At 44.3% G+C, this 21,128-nt stretch overlaps 1 protein-coding gene across 4 annotated transcripts in view; it reads right to left on the reverse strand.

The window, feature by feature from the left end:
- PATJ (PATJ crumbs cell polarity complex component) overlaps positions 1 to 21,128 on the reverse strand; it is a 407,721-nt gene that overhangs the window by 33,488 nt on the left and 353,105 nt on the right. For all 4 annotated transcript variants that reach the window (XM_073593830.1, XM_073593831.1, XM_073593832.1 and 1 more), the window contains 3 exons: positions 3,852 to 3,969; positions 744 to 781; positions 535 to 657 (listed from right to left, as the gene is read on the reverse strand). In XM_073593830.1, coding sequence (XP_073449931.1) covers positions 535 to 657; positions 744 to 781; positions 3,852 to 3,969 — 279 coding nt within the window. The remainder of the gene's footprint in view (positions 1 to 534; positions 658 to 743; positions 782 to 3,851; positions 3,970 to 21,128) is intronic.

Raw genomic sequence — 21,128 nt, forward strand, 5'->3', positions numbered from 1 at the left:
CAATAAAAGCAGAAGAGGAGTACTGAGGGTATACCATGGGGCAGTTTGTGGAGAGTGGGCAGTAGGTGCAGGAGAGGAATGTAGAAGGTATAATGGGGGTATCGGGAGAAGAGTGTGGAACATATATGATTGAAGGCAGTATGTGCTGGTGAGAGTGTGGAGGAGAACAGCAGGTAGTATATACAGGAGTGGAGTGCGGAGGGTATGATTGGGGGGGGGGGGGTAGTATGTGCAGGAGATGAGTGTGGGGGGAATGATGGTAGGCAGTGTATGAAGGAGAGAAGTGTGAAGGGTAGGACAGTGGGCAGTATGTGCAGGAGAGAAGTGCGGAGGGTAAGAGAACTAGAATTATGAGGAGAGCCATGCATAGGGTATGATGGCGGCAGTATAAGCAGAAGAGTTCATACAATAGAAGCACTTTACTTTTTAATTTTCATATTACTTATTTTTTTCCCCCTTTCACTTTGGTTTCTTTATTAATGCCCATCGTGTTTTAAAAAACACTTCTTACCATAGCAGCAATTCAACACTTACTTTCAGTTTGTGTGTGCGCGCTGCAACGCCGCTGGCTTGTATCATGGCGATGAACACAGGAATGTCTCCCAGTGGGCTTCCCTTTCCACCTGCTATGCTGATCCCCAGAGCATCACTGGGCCCCTGAGGATGGAGACACAAGATGGGAAAGGTTTACATCTGGTGCACCAAGAAGGCAGCAGAGAATATGTATGTTTGTTTCTACTCACTCTGTTAATTTCCACAATCCGTGGCTCCATTTCCATACCTACAGAGAGATGGGAGACTTCAGAAGAGGACCTGTCTGTTCATACAATCTGTACAGTACTAAAGACAGCTAGAGAGACTTGTATGAATCACAAACTGTGGACAACCACTAAAACAAACTCCTAAAAATATTATACACAGTCATGGCCAAAAATACTGGCACCCCTACATTTCGGTCAGATAATGCACCACTTTGCCCAGAAAATAGTTGCAATTACAAACGTTTAGACATTCTCGTGTTTGTTTCTTTTGTTTGTATTGGTATTGACAAAAAAAGTGAAAAACAAAAAGCCAAATCGGACACATTCCACACAAATCTCCACAAATGGACTGGACAAAGTTATTGGCACCCTCAACTTAATACTTGGTAGCACACCCCTTGGAAAAAGGAACTGAAATCAATCGCCTCCTGTAACCATCAGTTTTTTACGCCTCTCTACTGGAATTTTGGACCGCTCTTCTTTCGCCAATGTTTTCAGGTCTCTCAGATTGGAAGGGTTCCTTTTCCCAACTGCCGTTTTGAGATCTCTCCACAGGTGCTGTATGGGATTTAGATCTGGACACATTGGTGGCCAGTTAATTACTCTCCAGCGCTTTGTCTTAATCCATTTCTGGGTACTTTTTGACGTGTGCTTTGGGTCATTGTCCTGCTGTAAGACCTATGACCTTTGACGGAGACCCAACTTTCTGACACTGGGCCCTACATTGCACCCCAGAATTCTTTGGTAGTCTTTAGATTTCATAATGCCAAGCACACAGTCAAGACATCCAGTGCCTGAAGCAGCAAAGCAACCCCAAAAACATGAGTGAACCTCCACCATGTGTGACTGTAGGGACTGTATTCTTTTCTTTAAAGGCCTCATTTCTTTTTCGGAAAACATTAGAATGGTGGGCTTTACCAAAAAGCTGTAATTTTGTTTCGTCCGTCTACAGCTCATTCTTCCAAAAGGATTTTGGCTTCCTCAGGTAAGTTTTGGCAAACTCTTTGATCAATTTATCTCTTTCGTTCATGTCCAGGGAGATTAGCTACAGTGCCATGGGCTGTAAACTTCTTGACAATGTTGGGCACAGTGGACACAAGAACTTTAGGATCTCTGGAGATGGACTTGTAACCTTGAGATTGTCCATGCTTTTCCACAATTTTTATTCTCAAATCCTCAGAAAATTCTTTGCTGCTCTTTCTTTTCTCCATCCTCTGTGTGGCACACAGAAACACAACAGAGGATGAGTACATTTTTTACCATTTTACAAATCTCTACTGGAATTTTGGACCACTCTTCACTGCTCTTTCTTTTTTCCATCCTCTGTGTGGCACACAGAAACACAACAGAGAGGATGGATGGTTACATTTTTTTACACCTCTCCACTGGAATTTTGGACCGCTCTTCTTTCGCCAACGTCTCCAGGTCTCTCAGATTGGAAGGGTTCCTTTTCCCACCTGCTGTTTTAAGATCTCTCCACAGGTGCTCTATGGGATTTAGATCTGGACTCATTGCTGGCCAGTTCAGTACTCTCCAGCGCTTTGTCTTAAAGCATTTCTGGGTACTTTGTGACGTGTGCTTTGGGTCATTGTTCTGCTGTAAGACCTATGACCTCTGACGGAGACCCAACTTTCAGACACTGGGCCCTACATTGCACCCCAGAATTCTTTGGTAGTCTTTAGATTTCATAATGTCATGCACACGGTCAAGACATCCAGTGCCTGAAGCAGCAAAGCAACCCCAAAAACATGAGTGAACCTCCACCATGTGTGACTGTAGGGACTGTATTCTTTTCTTTAAAAGGCCTAATTTCTTTTTCGGAAAACATTAGAATGGTGGGCTTTACCAAAAAGCTGTAATTATGTTTCGTCCGTCTACAGCACATTCTTCCAAAAGGATTTTGTCTTCCTCAGGTAAGTTTTGGCAAACGCTTTGATCAATTTATCTCTTTCGTCCATGTCCAGGAAGATTAGCTACAGTGCCATGGGCTGTAAACTTCTTGACAATGTTGGGCACAGTGGACACAGGAACTTTAGGATCTCTGGTGATGGACTTGTAACCTTAAGATTGTCCATGCTTTTCCACAATTTTTCTTCTCAAATCCTCAGAAAATTCTTTGCTGTTCTTTATTTTCACAGAGACACAACAGAGAGGTTGAGTAAATGTTTCACCATTTTACTGGTTGCCGGTGTGATTTCTATATTGTCAGCACCTCAGCACAAAATTACCGAAGCATCACAAACTTGGACTGCAATTTTTTCTTACAATTTTGAGGAGCAGGCGCCAATAATTTTGGCCAGTTCATTTGTTGAGTTTTGGCATTTAGTAAAAGCAAAGGAAGCATAGGAAAACCCCCATTACTAATAACTTGCTTGTTGCTACTACATGTCACATGATCTACTGAAGAGACGTATCCCTAACTGAGCATCTCAGTACAGGACATAGGCCTGGATGGTGCCTAAATAAAACAGCAGATGAAGGCATTGTCAGGGGGAGTACTGTGATTTCTGTGAGAGGTAATAAGTACCTGGAAGCAGAACCGGGACGGGGTAGTCCAGCTCCCAGGGCAAAGATCCAGAACTGTGCCCTCCTCCCCCACTGTTCATACATGCCGTAGAATGGGTGTAGCACCTGCGCCCATTCTTAGCCCCCTTGCTTCACTGCACCAGGGGGGCAGCTGCCCCTCCTGCCCAGCCTGGAAGTGTTACATTAACGCATTATTTAGCATGCTGCAACTTACGGGGCCCAGGGCAAAGATCCAGAACTGCACCCTCCTCCCCCACTGTTCATACTTGCCGTAGAATGGGTGTAGCAACCTGCATCCATTCTTAGCCCCCTTGTTTCACTGCACCCGGGGGCAGCTGCCCCTCCTGCCCAGCCTAGAAGTGTTACACTAACGCATTACTTAGCATGCTGCAACTTACGGGGCCCTTGTTTTCTTCTAACCACCTATATTTGCATCAAACCATGCTACTAAGACAACGCAAAACCCAATGTTATGCAGTAAATGGCACTAGCCTGCACTATAAAAAGACACAATTTCTAAACCGTCTCAACTTGCTGGCTGCCACACAGACAGGAGAATGTTACCGGAGTTCCTCTGAGAGGACGGTGCCGAGGATCTCTTGGCGCTTGTGTAATTCTGTGAGCTGGAGACGGCAGGGGCGTACGCGGCCGGCGGGGCGCTGAGAGAGCTGTTCTGGCTGACCTGGAACAAAGATTTGCAGAGTAATTAAATTCTCGTACGTTCATTCGTTTCATTACAATTTAATTACAGGACGGCGGAAATCGTTATTAGACTCAATTCCCAGGTCCGACAGCATTGTTTGGCTTGGTGGGAAAGCGTGACAAGGAACTGCCAAGCTCGCGCCTGCTCTCATTTTAGCTGTCAGAAACGCAATTTTATGTCAAAGGGATTTCATTTTTTTTTTTTTTTCCTTACGGCTACATGCTGTGAACAATTAGCACGTTGTGACATTTAACATTTACGGACTTTGGCAGCAAACGATGCAAAGCCGACAAAATTGAGTTTTCTGCGATAATCTGAAAGTTTAACACTGAACTCAAAAAAAGAAAAATGAGACAAATTAATGCAAACTCTCTATCTAGTAATACATCATTAAATGATTTTTTGTTTAATTTTTTCTATGCAAGCAGTATAAGTACCATATATATATATATATATATATATATATATATATATATATATATATATATATATATATATATATATATATATGGTACTTATACTGCTTGCATAGAAAAAAATTTAAAAAAAAATCATTTAATGATATATATATATATATATATATTTTTTTATGCAAGCAGTATAAGTACCTGAATTCGGCCTGGCATCAGAATCTTGCTGTGCCTGTATACCAGAGCTCAGACTGGGAGGGTGAGAAACGGCGCAAGGAAACAAAGTGCTATGTTGCTCATGTGTTAGACCCCTTTCACACTGAGGCAGTTTTCAGGTATTTTAGCGCCAGAAAACCGCCCGAAAACTGCCTCCCATTCATTTGAATGGGTTCTTTCACACTGGGGCGGTGCGCTTGCGGGGCAGTAGAAAAAGTTCTGCAAGCAGCATCTTTGGGGTGGGTTTGGAGCGCTGTAAAAAGCTGTCCAAAAACGCCCCTGCCCATTGAAATGAATGGGCAGCACTTCGAAAGCGCCGCAAAACGGGTCTTTTTTGCTTTTTTTTTTTATTTTTTTTTTTTTAAGGTCACGTTGTCACATTAAAAAAAAAAGCACCCCACTAGCGCCCCCAAAAGTGCCGCTAAAGCACTGCAAAAACGACCGTCGCTTTAGCGGCTGTTTTAGCAGTGCTTCAGTGCGAAAGGGGTCTTAAAGAGGTAGTAAACTCAGCCTTTCAAATCCCGAAATTCAGCCAGTACCCTCTGTTTTTAGTTACTTTGTTTTTGCAGCCAGTTTTATTTTCTATGCTTCTTGTCCAAAGCCGGCGTCATGTTTACAGTTTTCCACATTTATCATGTATGCAACTTCCGCCCTTATCTGTAGCATTGGCTGGAATCTGGCGAATGCGCATTGGGGTGCTTCCGGAAGATTTGCCTGAGGTCGTAATCTCACTGGAGTGGATGCCGGCATGGCATTCTCTGGAGAGCATGCTGTAAATTGCATGTGCGTAGGTGCCTGTGACGTCATGAAATTGCACCTGGCTTGATTTCTACAGAACAGCAAAGGTTATAAAGAATACAAACACAGCACCATTTACCCCACCCTGCCCCTTCGTTTATTTATCAGGGGGAGGCGGCGGAGTGGTCATTTGAGGGGAGCCAAGTGTTGGTGCGGGGCAGGTTTTTATTTTATATTTCTGTTCAGTTCAGTGGCTGGCGTTCATCGTGATTGACGTTGGATATACTTCAGGGGACTTTTTTTTTTTTTTTTTTTTTGTGTGTTTGAATAAAAGACCCCATACTCCTCATTCACATAGGAAGGGCAGACGCAGACCCCCACAACCTCCGCTTATGGTTGTAGGGAAGAGGCCTTTGTCTCCATCAACATGGGGCAAGGTGCTTTGGGGGGGGGGGGGGAAGAGTCCCCTCTCTTCCTCAAAAGCACACCCCCATATTGAGGGCATGGTTCAGGAATGGGGGGATGATTGTGACTCTTCCCCATCCCCCCCCCCACCTCCTGGCCTGCATGCTCGAATAAGGATCTGGTATGGATTTGGGGGGGGACCTGACACCATTTTTTAAAAACATTTTGGCAAGGGTTCCCCTCTGAAATTCCATATCACATCCAAAGGGCCTGGTATGGATTGGGGGGACCCCCACTATCTTTTTCTTAAATGCCAGCAATTCTTTTGTTTACATTCTGCTGTCAGCGGGGAATCCCACTGACAGCAGATGAATCACGGTTATTAAGGATGTGGCGGCTGCCCTCTCCCTAAAGAGGGGGTCCAGCCTGGGTGAAAAAAACAAATACTGTAGCTGCTGACTTTTAATATTAGGGCACTTACCTGTCCAGGGAGCCCGCAATGTCGGCACCCCAGCCAATCTTCAGATCAACTCCCAGGTGCTGCCGCCACCATTCCTGGTAAAGGAACCAGGCAGTGAAGCCTTACGGCTTCACTGCTGGTTCCCTACTGTGCATCCACAATGCGCTATGTAATGGGAAGGAGGAGGGGGGCTGAACTTCCAGGAGATCGGGCCGCGGCCAGTTTCTTGGAAGTGGGGAAGGGGACCTGTCAAAAACGGGTTCCTGTTCCCCCTCCCCCCAGAAAGGTGCCAAATGTGACACCGGAGGAGGGAGGAAGCATATAAGTGGAAGTTCAATTTTTGGGTGGAACTCCGTTTTAATAACCATGATATTTACTGGTTGTTAAAGATGCCAGCGGTTGCCCACTAATTAACAACAAGCTATTTACTGGTTGTTAAGGACACCGGCGGGTGCTGGCTCCTTAACGAGTGCTAATTGAATATATTCCTTGAATAATGTTTGGCTAGACCACGACTTATTCAACTGTTTAAGAACAATGAATGTCTTTATATAGTTTAGTGAATTGACTTTAGAATCAGTTTATGCAGTATTTACTGTGAGAATTTTACTAATGTGGTAAATACCGCATAAACTGACAGTGAATTGACTGAATATCATATGAGATAATTGTAAAAATGTGTCATGTGATCCAATTACCATGCAATATTGTTTAATGCATTGAGCCTTGGAAGATATGTGTTTTCAACATATCAGCAATCCCACATTTGTAATGCAACACTGAGAAAATGATGAGCATGCATTGGACGCTGTGTCACCTGGAACAGGAAGTGGCCCACCCCTCTGGTTAATAAGGACCAGCTAGCTGCAGCAATATATGGACACAGGGGAATCGATCAGCCATGAAGCTACAAAACTGCATCCACAACATGTGAGCCTATCGTTACAAGCAGGACCAGGGGTAGGGGGCAGGAGGGGCGGCTGCCCTGGGTGCAGTGGTATCACGTGAGGTGGAGGGCATTGCATGGAGAGATCCTTCCTATAAACTGGCAGGAGTAGTGACAGCAGCTTCAGAGTAACAAACGATTGTGCTGAGATTGACAGTATTTGTGCTAGGAGGGGGAGGGAGAAGAGGATTAGTGCTAGGATGGGGGTGCAGAATTTGTTCTGGGACGAGAAGATTTGGGGGCAGCAGTGGTGATTTGTGCTAGTAGGGATCATATGGGAATTTGTGCAAGGAGGGGGGGATTTGGGAGGTGGGGGATTTGTACTAGGAAGGGGATTTGGGGAGGGTCAAGGATTTACGATTAGAGAGGAAATTTGAGGGGTAGAGGATTTGTGCTAGGAGAGGGGTTGGGAATTTCAGTGGGGAGGGGGTTTTGTACTAAAAGAGGAGGGCGGGGGGTTGTTGGGGAGAATTTTAGCTTGCATTGGGAATTAAGGCTTGGGGATAAGCATACAGATTACTGCTCAATTTTTTTTTGTTTTGGGGGGGTGGGGGAGATATGTTTGCTGACAAATAATGTTCATACAACCGGCACTGGTTACAAGTAAGGTAATTTTTTTTCATCTGTCCATCTATTAAATCTTCTGCCCTTGTTGTTGTTTTAACTTTGGATAGTAAAACATTTTTTTTCTGCCAGTAAATACCTTATACAGTCCACTTCCTGTTTCCTGTCTGATCATTAGTCTAGGCTTATGACATCATGCACAGATCTCTCTCTGCCAGGAAGAGAGGGGGGGGGGGGGGGGGGGGGAGTCATAAGAGGGCCAATGAGAGCTGCAGAGCTGGAGGTGTGCCTCTGTGTGTCTGTGTAAATCCAGGAAGTGAACAGGCAGCAGCTTCAGCTGCCCATAGTTAAAATGGATACAGCCAGACTCAGTGGGGGGAGATTTCTGCAGCATGTCACCGTATATATAAAATAATATGCAAAGTGGTTGGAGGGAAGCTTGCAATGCTTTTTTTGCCTTTAGGCTCAGTAATGTTATTTCAGTCTTGGACTATTGCTAACAATCTGTACATTGATTGTTTTTATATTGCCTTGCCGGCCAAATGTTGCACCCATCCTTTTTTGTTACCCGTACTCTCAAATAAAAAAAAATACTGAAATTTACTTTTGAAATGTCATAAACATGTTTAAGTAGCGATGAGATTTTAGTGATTGACCTTTCATATTACATGTGGAGTTCTCGCTGTGATCTCTTTAGGAAACACTCCGATGGGGGAGAGGCCACTCCGCCGCTGTCTGTGTTTTCTCCATTTAATTTGTCTGCCGGTGGAGGGATGAAAGGCCTGGCCTTTAGAAATGTCTTTGTAGCCTTTTCCAGCTTTCTGCATCTCCACATTTCTTATTCCAAGTCCTCTGAAATGTCTTCAGATTGTAGGTCAGTTCACAGATCTTCCATGTAAAGGGCAGACTCCAGATAGTACTCAGCAATGGAACCTTTCTAGAAAGCACATTCAGAGCACCCAACCAACCTCCTCTCACTGCCTCTAATCACCGGCTCCAATTACCCGCCTGGTAAGATAGGATTTTACTAGCAGTTCATAAGTGTGTTGTGCCCCCAGGACAGGAAATGAGAGGAAATCTTACCAGCAGGCGGGAGCAAAAGAAATAAAAAACCGACGAAGGTTCTAACCCTTCACCTCTCTGATAAAAAAAAAGATCCATCTGAAGTTGCACTACTATATCATATACTTACACTATATTACTAAAAGTATTGGGACGCCTGCCTGTACACACACATGAACTTTAATGGCATCCCAGTCTTAGTCCGTAGGGTTCAATATTGAGTTGGCCCACCCTTTGCAGATATAACACCTTCAACTCTTCTGGGAAGGCCGTCCACAAGGTTTAGGAGGGTGTCTATGGGAATGTTTGACCATTCTTCCAGAAGCGCATTTGTGAGGTCATGTTGGACAAGAAGGCCTGGCTCACAGTCTCTGATTTAATTCAACCCAAAAGGTGTTCTATCTGAGGTCAGGACTCTGTGCAGGCCAGTCAAGTTCCTCCACCCCAACCTCGCTCATCCATGTCTTTATGGACCTTGCTTTGTGCACTGGTCCAAATCATTTGGAGGGGGGATTATGGTGTGGGGTTGTTTTTCAGGGGTTGGGTTTGGCCCCTTAGTTCCAATGAAGGGAACTCTTAAGGCGTCAGCATACCAAGACATTTTGGACAATTTCATGCTCCCAACTTTGTGGGAACGGTTTGGGGATGACCCCTTCATGTTCCAACATGACTGCCCACCAGTGCACAAAGCAAGGTCCATAAAGACATGGATGAGCGAGTTTGGGGTGGAGGAACTTGACTGGCCTGCACAGAGTCCTGACCTCAACCCGATAGATCACTTTTGGGATGAATTAGACTGCGGAGACTGCAAGCCAGGCCTTCTCATCCAACATCCGCGCCTGACCTCACAAATGCGCTTCTGGAAGAATGGTCAAACATTCCCATAGACACACTCCTAAACCTTGTGGACAGCCTTCCCAGAAGAGTTGAAGCTGTTATATCTGCAAAGGGTGGGCCAACTCAATATTGAACCCTACGGACCAAGACTGGGGTGCCATTAAATTTCATGTGTGTGTAAAGGCAGGCGTCACAATACTTTTGACAATTTATATGGTGGCAAGAAAAGTGGACTTTGCCATATGTGAATTGTTAGACAGGGACAGTTGGTCTTTTTCCAGGCTGGCTGGTAAGTGCGCTAGGAAATTTTTGTTGCCCTTCCATGTGCAACCTTTCTGGAAAAGGCCAATTACAGATTGCAGCCGTTGTCACTTGTTTTCATGTGCGTGTAAAGGCAGGCGTCCCAATACTTTTGGTGATATAGTGTAGGTGAAGATCAAACCTCAAGAAGCTATTTACAGTGCTGTGAAAAAATATTTGCCCCCTTCCTGATTCTTTATTTTTTTGCATATTTGTCACTCTTAAATGATTCAGATCAAACAAATCAAACTGTGATAGTGTGGCGGACAGGGAGGGACACTGACACCAATAGTGACCCTAATACAGTGATTGGCTATAATATTATACACTGTCACTGTACTAATGATACTGGCTGGGAAGGGGTTAACATCAAGGGGGAATCAAACTGTGTGCCTAACCATGTGTGTAATATGTGCTGCTTTTACTTTACTGTCTGTTTTTTCTCCCGGTCATGTGAAAAAAAATGCTTTTGTTGAACAGAGAAGACTACACACAGGGGATGATATACTAAAAGAAAAATGTGTGCACTTTACAAAGAGCAGCTGCTCCAAAGCTTAGTAAATGAGGGGAAGCTCTGCTGACTTCCATCATCCAATCACGTGCAAGCAAAAATGCATTTTTTTTTTTTTTTACATTTTCCTTGCACATGATTGGGTGTTCTTTGCAAAATGAAGCTTTACCTTATTTACTAAGCTCTGGAGCAACTGCACAGTCTATTTGCCTTTTCGTAAATCAACCCCACAGATTGAAATTTGTCCGGTTCCTACTGAACCGGACAAATTTTGATCCATATGTACCCAAGCTTTACGGGTGTCTCCTTTAATTCTTTACCTAGCTAGATACAAACAGGGAGGTTGGGGGGGGGGGGGTAGCTGAGCAGCCATGAAGGATGATTTTGAAGGGAAAAAAAAACGAAATGGGTTTAGTATCACTTTAAGATGCTCCCCAGCACAAGTCCAAACTGTCCCTAGCAGTCCGCTGCAGAGAGGAGCGGCCTTGCTGCAGCGCTCCAACAAATTCCTTCGCAGTGACACAGAGCTAGAGCTCTCCAACTGAGGTCCTCTCCGAAGCTGAATTCCAGAGCAGGAGAGAATTTGGACAAGTCTGACGCTTGGGAATAATGTAGCTAATTACAGTAAGACATTTCTGGTATTTGGTCCCATGCTGTGTATATATTAAAAAAAAAAAGCTTCATTTGGGTCTTAACCACTTCCGGACCGCCGCCCGCCAATATACGTCCTAACTTTAAAGAGGGATATCTTTGTTATGGCAGCAGCTAGCTACCATATCCCCGGTATCCCCTTCTTCGGCGGGCGGTCTGGTTTCCGATAATAGTGGTCTCTGCGGCAGATTCGCCGAAAGATCACTTTTATCGGCGGTGGGAGAGGGCCCCCCTTGCTCCGGTGTCCTCCGCTGCTTACCGGATCCTTGTCCTTCCTGGGTATGAAGACGAGTGAGGGGAAGATGGCCCTCATTCGTCTCCATACCATTGCAGGGCAGAAGCAACGTCAGAACATCACTTCCGCCCATAACTCTTAAAGGGCTATTTTTTTTTTTTTTTTTCAAATTACAAATTTTTATTTTTTATTTATTTTTTTTCAAATGACAAATTTTTATTTTTTATTTTTATTGCATTTTAGTGTAAATATAAGATCTCTTTTTGACCCCCAGATCTCATATTTAAGAGGACCTGTCGTGCTTTTTTTTCCTATAACAAGGGATTTACATTCTTAGTAATAGGAATAAAAGTGAAATTTTTTTTCTTTTAAAAGAACAGTCAAAATAAAAAAAAAAAGCTAAAATATAGAAGAAAAAAAAAACTTTAAACGCGCCCAGTCCCGCCGAGCTCGCGTGCAGAAGCGAACACATACGCGAGCAGCGCCCACATATGAAAACGGTGTTCAAACCACACATGTGAGGTATCGCCACGATCGGTAGAGCGAGAGCAATAATTCTAGCCCTAGACCTCCTCTGTAGCTCAAAACATGCAACCTGTAGAATTTTTTAAACGTCGCTTATGGAGATTTTTAAGGGTAAAAGTTTGTCGCAATTCCACGAGCGGGGCGCAATTTTGAAGCGTGACATGTTGGGTATCAATTTTCTCGGCGTAACATTATCTTTCACAATATAAAAAAAAATTTGGGCTAACTTTACTGTTGTCTTATTTTTTTATTAAAAAAATTGTGCTTGTAAGACTGCTGCTATGTGACAAAGTATTGCAATGACCGCCATTTTATTCTCTAGGGTGTTAGAAAAAAGAATGTATAATGTTTGGGGGTTCCAAGTAATTTTCTAGCAAAAAAAAACAGTTTTTAACTTGTAAACAACACATCTCAAAAAGAGGCCCGGTCCTTAAGTGGTTAAAGGACAATTTTTTTTTTTTTTTTAGTTAAACGCAGAGACAGTTTGGGATTTTAGCTCAGTCTTTGCTTTGTAAAAGATTTATATTCTGTCATTGAATGAGCAATTTTTTTTTCTCATCTGATATGCTGCATTGGTAAAGAATCTGATTGATGCCAGTGCACACAGGATCAGCAGGCAGCAAGCAGTTTCCAAAAAAAAAAAAAAATCTGAACCCTTTAAAGCAGAAAAAAAAAAAAAAAAAACATCAATTAGGCTTTAAAACTATGCTACAAAGTAACCGCTAGTCCAAGCGAAATAATTGAAGCCAAACTCCATCCAAAATGTTTTTTGTTTGTTTTTTGCCAAGTTTTCAAATATCTAACAGTCAATTATTATAGAGCTTTCATTGTCATCTGTATCCCGAGACACCAGGACAAGAAAGGTGAGGGTGCAGGTGTCACTAGGACAGAAATTAAAGACTTAAGCCTCGTACACACGATCGGACTCTCGTTTGTACGCTCCATCGGACAATTGTTGTCGGATTTTCCGCGGACAAATGTTGGATGGCAGGTTTTTAAATTTTCCACGGACAAATGTCTGTTGTTGGATTTTCCGAGCGTGTGTACACAAGTCCGTCGGACAAAAGTCCAAAGTACAAACACGCATGCTCGGAAGCAAGGAGGAGCCAGAAGTCTTGTAAACTAGCGTTGGTAATGGAGAATTAACATTCGTGACGCGGCAAATGCAGCGCACAATTCTCCTCTTCTTTAATGGGATAATAATGAAGCTGCTTTGCTGGTGATACTGATTGAGTTATTGCAAAGAAATTTTCAAAGGCTCTAGTGATCAAGAATATTATTATGCTTTTTTTTTTTTTATTTGGGCAAGTTACCACAACACCATTATCCCGTAGTTTTTAAGATCAAAGATACAACTATGTTGGTGTCCCTTGTCAATTTTACATTGTATTTTTTTAAATGTAACTGCCGACTCCCAAACTGTCATTTGAAGTAAAACACAAAGCCAAGTATTATTCTACACAATTGTTTTATTGTGCATTAAAAAAATAAAACAAATAAAATTAGACATGCTATCCGTCAATAGAACTTAACCAAAAAGTGCATTCTATGCACCCAAAAAAATAGAAAATATACCAAATCAAATCATTACTATTCAACCAAAAAATAAAATAAAAGCCTTGTGCATGTGTCCAGCTTTGTAATATAGGGGGTCAACAATGCCAAAAGTTGGTGAAAGCAGGGGTCCGTCATCCGGAGATAATTCCGAAAATCATCCGGATTATTCTCCTGGAGCTCCCGCAGCAAAGGCATATGATATAATTGGTCACGATTAATAAAGTAACCGATTTTTGGTCCAAGAAATCCTCCTCCTCCTCCTGTTCCTGGACTAGACTTGGTTCAAAGCAATAACTCCAAGACCAATAAAAAATAACACGTTATCTCCTCCGATTCCGCAACATGTCTGGTTGATGAACGGCCCTTCAGAAACGAACTGAAAAGTGCTAAATAAAAAGCACGAATCAACACTCACCAAACTTCTACTAACATGATATTAGCAGAAGGAGCCCAAAGGGTGGCGCTAAAGAGCTGAAAAAACACGTAGTACGTCACTACGTTCGTGTTTGTTGGCTGACAATTCCTTGCCGTTTGTATGCAAGACAAAATCCAGGCACACACCTTCAGACAAAAGTCTGAGGTTTTGTCTGCGGAAAATCCGATCGTGTGTACGAGGCTTTAGTCTTAACTAAAAGGCAAAACATTTTTTTTTTGTTTTGTTTTGGATAGAACGGAGGGGGATAAGAACACCTGTCTGATTTTATTGCTGTCTGTGCTCCATTAGGGAAATTCCCCCTCTCTATTTGTCCTGTTTACCATCATCACTGAAAGTGAAAGAAAACCACAAATTTGGGTTGTCCACAGAAAAGTAATAAAGAGTAAACCTTCCAATGGGGACACTAGTTCTGGGGGTCCCCAAGGAATTCTCTTAATTTCCTCTAACTTCCTGTTTGGGATGGGAAGTGAAGGCATATCTCCACAAGATGACAAAAAAGGTTTTGACTATAGTTCTACTTTAATAGACGTTTCTTAGCACTCCATTAAATAGATCCTCTGTTTGTATCTTTGACCACATAAAAGATGTATCATCATTTCCTTTTTTTCTTTTAGAACGCCTTGTCACTAGGACAGGAAGTGGGAGGATATCTCCCCAACAAGGACACAGATAGCAATAAAAACATGCTGGATTGGTAGTTCATCTTTATCGACCCTTTCCTATCTGACACAATGGGAGCGAAGTCTTGGATTGAGTATCGAGGTGGAGGATTGAAGTAAGGCTTGGACAACAATAGCGAAATGCTCATTCAATACTACCACCCTCAAGGCCGTTTATAAAAGTGCTCCTGCGGTGGTACTGGGTCCCGGCTAGGCTTGCTCATGCTTATCCTGGCAGCAGTGACAGAGGTTTTCGGAATTGTGGTCAGCGTGAGGATGTTCTACATATAAGGTCTTGCCCTCGTTTGATCGGCTTCTGGTCCAGGGTCTTTGGCCTACTGCAGACGTTATTTCATGTGATGGTCCGAAAGGATGACCGGCTGGGCTTTCTTACATTGCCCTATACCTGGCCTCTTTGCAGAAATTGGCCTCAAGCCCTTTTCTCTCAGCCAAACAAACCATTGCACATGCCTAGAAGACGCTTTGCTGAGACGCTTTGGTGGCGCTGCTCTTTGATTTCAATGGGCAGGGGCACTTTAGGTATACACTGCTCCTAAAGTGCCTCAAAGAAGCTGCTTGCAGGACTTTTTTTGACGTCCTGCCAGCGCAGCACCCCAGTGTGAAACCTCTCAAGCTTTCACACTGGGATTGCAGATGAAGCTTTTTTCAGGCGCTTTACAGGCGCTATTTTTAGCGCTAAAGTGCCTGAAATACGCCTCCAGTGTGAAAGGGGTCTTAGCAACTCACATGGTTGATGATTAAAATAAGCACATGCAGGCATCCGGTGTAAAGCTGTCCACATAGACCGTCCTCCTCACCGCCATCAATGTCATCCCTTCCATGCTGCCCTCCAAGAGTGCTTCAAGCCTTGCTTTCAGATCGCTCTACCGCAGGGTAGTCTTCCCGGTCACCATTGCAGACTGACAGCGGTGAGAGCCGGCGGTGCGGGGGACGGTCTATTTGGACAGCTTTACCCCGGATTTCTTTCACTCATGGTTAGTGTTTGGCTGAAGCCATTTATTATCAAACAATTGTGTTTACTCTTTTTAAATCATTATCACAACAGAAATTACCCAAATGACCCTGATCAAAAGTTTACATACCCTGGTGATTTTGGCCTGATAACATGCACACAAGTTGACACAAAGGGGTTTGAATGGCTATTAAAGGTAACCATCCTCACCTGTGTTTGCTTTGTAATTAGTGTGTGTGTATAAAAGGTAAATGCGTTTCTGGACTCCTGACAGATCCTTGCATCTTTCATCCAGTGCTGCACTGATGTTTCTGGATTCTGAGTCATGGGGAAAGCAAAAGAATTGTCAAAGGATCTGCAGGGAAAAGGTAGTTGAACTGTATAAAACAGGAAAGGGATATAAAAATATATCCAAGGAATTGAGAATGCCAATCAGCAGTGTTCAAACTCAAGAAGTGGAAAATGAGGGGTTCTGTTGAAACCAAACCACGGTCAGGTAGACCAACTAAATTTCAGCCACAACTGCCAGGAAAATTGTTTGGGATGCAAGGGAAAACCCACAAATAACTTCAGGTGAAATACAGGACTCTCTGAAAACATGTGGTGTGGCTGTTTAAAGATGCAAAATAAGGAGGCACTTGAAGAAAGATGGGCTGCATGGTCGAGTCACCAGAAGAAAGCCATTACTACACAAATGCCACAAAGTATCCGCTTACAATACGCCAAACAGCACAGAGACAAGCCTCAAACCTTCTGGCACAAAGTCATTTGGAGTGATGAGACCAAAATTTCGCTTTTTGGCCACAACCATAAACACTACATTTGGAGAGGAGTCAACAAGGCCTATGATGAAAGGTCCACCATTCCTACTGTGAAACACGGAGGTGGATCGCTGATGTTTTGGGGATGTGTGAGCTACAAAGGCACAGGAAATTTGGTAAAAATTGATGGCAAGATGAATGCAGTATGTTATCAAAAAATACTGGAGGAACATTTGCCTTCATCAGCCAGGAAGCTGCGCATTGAACATACTTGGACATTCCAACATAATGATCCAAAACACAAGGCCAAGTCGACCTGTCATTGGCTACAGCAGAATAAAGTGAAGGATCTGGAGTGGCCATCTCAGTCTCCTGACCTCAATATCATTGAGCCACTCTGGGGAGATCTCAAACGTGCAGGTCATGCAAGACAGCCCAAGAATTTACAAGAACTGAAGGCCTTTTGCCAAGAGGAATGGGCAGCTTTACCATCTGAGAAGATAAAGAGCCTCATCCACAAATACCACAAAAGACTAAGCTGCCATTGAAGTTAAAGGGGGCAATACACGGTATTAAGAACTGGGGTATGTAAACTTTTGATCAGGGTCATTTGGGTAGTTTCTGTTGTGATTATGATTTAAAAAGAGTAAACACAGTTGACTGATAATAAATGGCTTCAGCCAAACACTAACCACGAGTGAAAGAAAAGTTTGTGTGTTATCATTCATATTCTCTGAAAAATGGGCAAAAATTCATAAATTCTGCCAGGGTATGTAAACTTATGAGCACAACTATAGATGTGCCTGCTTTACTCATCAACCATGTGAGTTGCTAAATGTTGTACCTTCATTAAATGTAACCATATTGCTACATTTAGAGGCGCCTCTCTTTTTTATACTCTGGAGCTTCTGCTGGATTTTCTTTCTAATCCCCTTGTGGAGGCTTCCATTTGTGGATGGTCATTTTATGGTTACACAACCTGGTCACATTGCTATAATCTTTTTATATGGACTATAAACTGAAGGACTTATGAATAAATGGTTGTGGAATGAATCATCTGAGTTTCCATTATTTCTTATGGGGAAATAAGCTTTGATATACAGTACCTGACCGCGAGAATGTGTTTCCAGCTCGATCCCATCGCGCTGGTTCTCGGCGACAGGGTACTGTACATATCGCGCTGGCTCGCTCATCGCGAAAGGAAAACTGTGTTTTTTTCTTTCACGATGAGCGACTAGCATTGCTGACAGGTGTCTCGTATGAATCATGAGGGGGAACGCCACGCCAAATTTTAACAAAAAAAAATGGCATGGGTTCCCCTCCAGGGGCATACCAGGCCCTTAGGTCTGGTATGGATTTTAAGGGGAACCCCCTACGCCGTAAAAACGGCGTGGGGGTCCCCCCAAAATCCTTACCAGACCCTTATCCAAGCACGCAGCCCGGCCGGTCAGGAAAGAGTGTGAGGACGAGTGAGCGCCCCCCCCCCTCCTGAACCGTACCAAGCCACATGCCCTCAACATGGAGGGTGGGCGCTTTGGGGCAGGGGGGCGCCCTGCGGCCCCCCCACCCCAAAGCACCTTGTCCCCATGTTGATGACGGCCTCTTCCCGACAACCCTGGCCGTTGATTGTCGGGTTCTGCGGGCGGAGGGCTTATCGGAATCCGGGAGCCCCCTTTAATAAGGGGGCCCCCAGATCCCAGCCCCCCACCCTATGTGAATGAATATGGGGTACATCGTACCCCTACCCATTCACCTGGGGGAAAAAGTGTCAATAAAAAAAACACACTAGACAGGTTTTTAAAGTAATTTATCAGGCAGCTCCGGGGGTCTACTTCCGACTCCTCTGCCCCGGGACTGTGATGTCATAAGGGGGTGGGGTCACCGGGTGACCATGCACCATGCCTATATAAGTCGTTGCGCAACCCGCACACAGCATTACAGCGTGAGAGAGCGTCGTGTCAACATCGGAAGAAGAGAAGAGGGAACAAGATGACGGAGAAGACCGGGCCACCGCTAGCAAAAGAGTGGCAAAAGAGCAGAAGATAGCGGAGGAGCCCGGTAGAAGAACCGGAGAGCGGGAGAAGAACCGGACACCAGGAGAAGAGGCCGGAGAGAGCGGAGAAGTTGGAAGAAGACCCCTGAAGTCGGAAGATCATCCCCGGAGCTGCCTAATAAATTACTTAAAAACCTGTCTAGTGTGTTTTTTTTATTGACGCTTTTTCCCCCAGGTGAATGGGTAGGGGTACGATGTACCCCATACTTATTCACATAGGGTAGGGGGCCGGGAACTGGGGGCCTTATTAAAAGGGGGCTCCAGGATTCCGATAAGCCCTCCGCCTGCAGACCCCGACAACCAACGGCCATGGTTGTCAGGAAGAGGCCCTTGTCCTCATCAACATGGGGCCCTGCAGCCCTCCCACCCCAAAGCACCCACCGCCCATGTTAAGGGCATGCGGCCTGGTACGGTTTAGGAGGGGGGGGGCACTCGCTCATCCCCACCCCCTTTCCTGACTGCTCGGGCTGCGTGCTCGGATAAGGGTTCCCCTTAAAATCCATACCAGACGTAAGGGTCTGGTATGCCCCTGGATGGGAACATATGCCGTTTTTTTATTTAAAATTTGGCGTGGCGTTCCCCCTCATGATTCATACGAGACACCTGTCAGCAATGCTTGTCGCTCATCGGGAAAGGAAAAAACCTTTACAGATGAGCGAGCCAGCTCGGCGCTGGCTCCCGCGACGGGGCCCGCAGGAGTCAAATCTCGCCAATAACAGTGGCGAGATTGACAATATCACGGTCACCTGCTGTACAAGTGCTTTGGATTACAAGCATACTTCTGGAACAAATTATGCTTGCAATCCCAAGGTTTTACTGTACTCCTAAACAAAGTAGATATAGCCTGACCCTTTCTTATGCAAAGAAAAAAAGTTTTGGCTTTGAGGAATACAAAAGTTATTTTTTTTCAAATTTGAAATCTTGATTTCTATCTATGAAAACCTCCTGCCAACATATGGTCAGCATTGGCATCCAACAATACAAACAAAATCATCATCTATCAGGTACACGGGCACGCAGCGGGAATGTAGACGTGGGTGGCTTTATTGACCAGATTTCTATGCGAAGAAAGAATTTATGTAATTGATTGCAATTAGCACTTCATAAGAACAGCGGTTATTGAGAGTTCCCCTGATGAATTTTACTATCACAGCCCTTCCATAGATCTTCCTGGGGATAAAAGTCTATTGTGCTGCTTCTGTGGCAGATCAATATCAGTCAGCTGCAGAGCCTCCAACTCGTATAAATGATGATCAATAAGAAGCAGACAATGGGAAGAGGATGAACAAGGGCTTTCATAGCAAAAAGGTGAGTTAACAAAAAACGTGCGTTATAATAAAGAGGTAGTAAAGGGGAGTTTGCCCCACCGGGACAGAAGCCACCAAAAGACCAGAACAGAGCAGAGATCCCTGGTGCCCAACCTGTGGCCCTTTGGTATCCGATGTGTGGCCCTCAGACTTCACCAGTCTGTAGAGCAGGGGGTCTCAAACTGGTGGCCCTCCAGCTGTTCAAAAACTACAAGTCCCACAATGCCTCTGCCTGTGGGAGTCATGCTTGTAACTGTCAGCCTTGCAATGCCTCATGGGACTTGTAGTTTCGCAACAGCTGGAGGGCCACCAGTTTGAGACCCCCTGCCTGAGAGGGAACATTGGTTAGAGTTAGGCTGGCTATACACGGAGCAAATTTCCCCCATCAACACAGAAAGTGTTGGTCAGGCCATTGTCTTCTCTCGACGGGGGGGGGGGGGGGGGGGAGAAGACGACCCAACCGGGAGAAGACAGTGATTAATAATTTTTATATTGTAAAGCGCTGCATAAACTGTTGGCGCTATATAAATCCTGTATAATAATAATAATAATTATTGTTAGCGGCTATAGCAGCCTCTAGCGATAATTGCAAGAGAATCTGGCAGGCAGGCTCAACTTGGAAAATTCAGCTTGCCCATTAATGGTTCAAATTGAACCGTGTATGACACGGCCTAAGGAATGCACCGATACAGAGTATTTTTGTATTACTCCTATTTTACATGAGTTTGAATGTGATTGCTTAATTCTGAACACAGCTACATCCCCAGTTATAAGAGGGTGTGCACATGTATGCAACCATGTTATTTTAGTTTTTTAGTTTTAGTTTTTCCCCCTAAGACCCCTTTCACACTGCAGGCGCTATAGCGCTAAAAATAGTGCCTGCAAAGCGCCCTGAAAGAGCCGCTCCTGTCTCTCCAGTTTGAAAGCCCCGAGGGCCTTCACACTGGAGCGGTGCGCTGGCAGGACGCTGAAAAAAGTCCTGCAAGCAGCATCTTTGGAGCGGTGAAGGAGTGGTGTGTATACACCGCTCCTTCACTGCTCTTGCCCATTGAAATCAATGAGCAGCGCAGCTATACTGCCGGCAAAGTGCTGCTACAGCAGCGCTTTGCGGGTGGTTTTAACCCTTCTCAGCTAGTTTTAATCCTTTCTCGACTGCTAGCGGGGGGTAAAAGCGACCAAATAGCGCTGCGAAATTGACAGTAAGGCACCGCTAAAAATAGCGGTGCTCTACCGCCGACGCAGCCACCGCCCCAGTGTGAAAGGGGCCTAAACGATTTCAGTTTGTTTTTCAATTGATTTGTACAGTTTATAGGTCACATTAAAAGGTGGAAAAAGTTCTGAAATGATTTATATTTGTCTAATTTTTTTACATCACAGTAGGGATGAGCGGAACACCCCCCGGAAACAGAACATGTGAACAGGCAAAAAATTTGTTCAAACACGCGAACACCGTTAAAGTCTATGGGACACGAACATGAATAATCAAAAGTGCTAATTTTAAAGGCTTATATGCATGGTATTGTCATAAAAAG

The sequence above is a fragment of the Aquarana catesbeiana genome, linkage group LG07, assembly GCF_042186555.1.
Source record: "Aquarana catesbeiana isolate 2022-GZ linkage group LG07, ASM4218655v1, whole genome shotgun sequence".
NCBI classification, from domain to species: domain Eukaryota; kingdom Metazoa; phylum Chordata; class Amphibia; order Anura; family Ranidae; genus Aquarana; species Aquarana catesbeiana.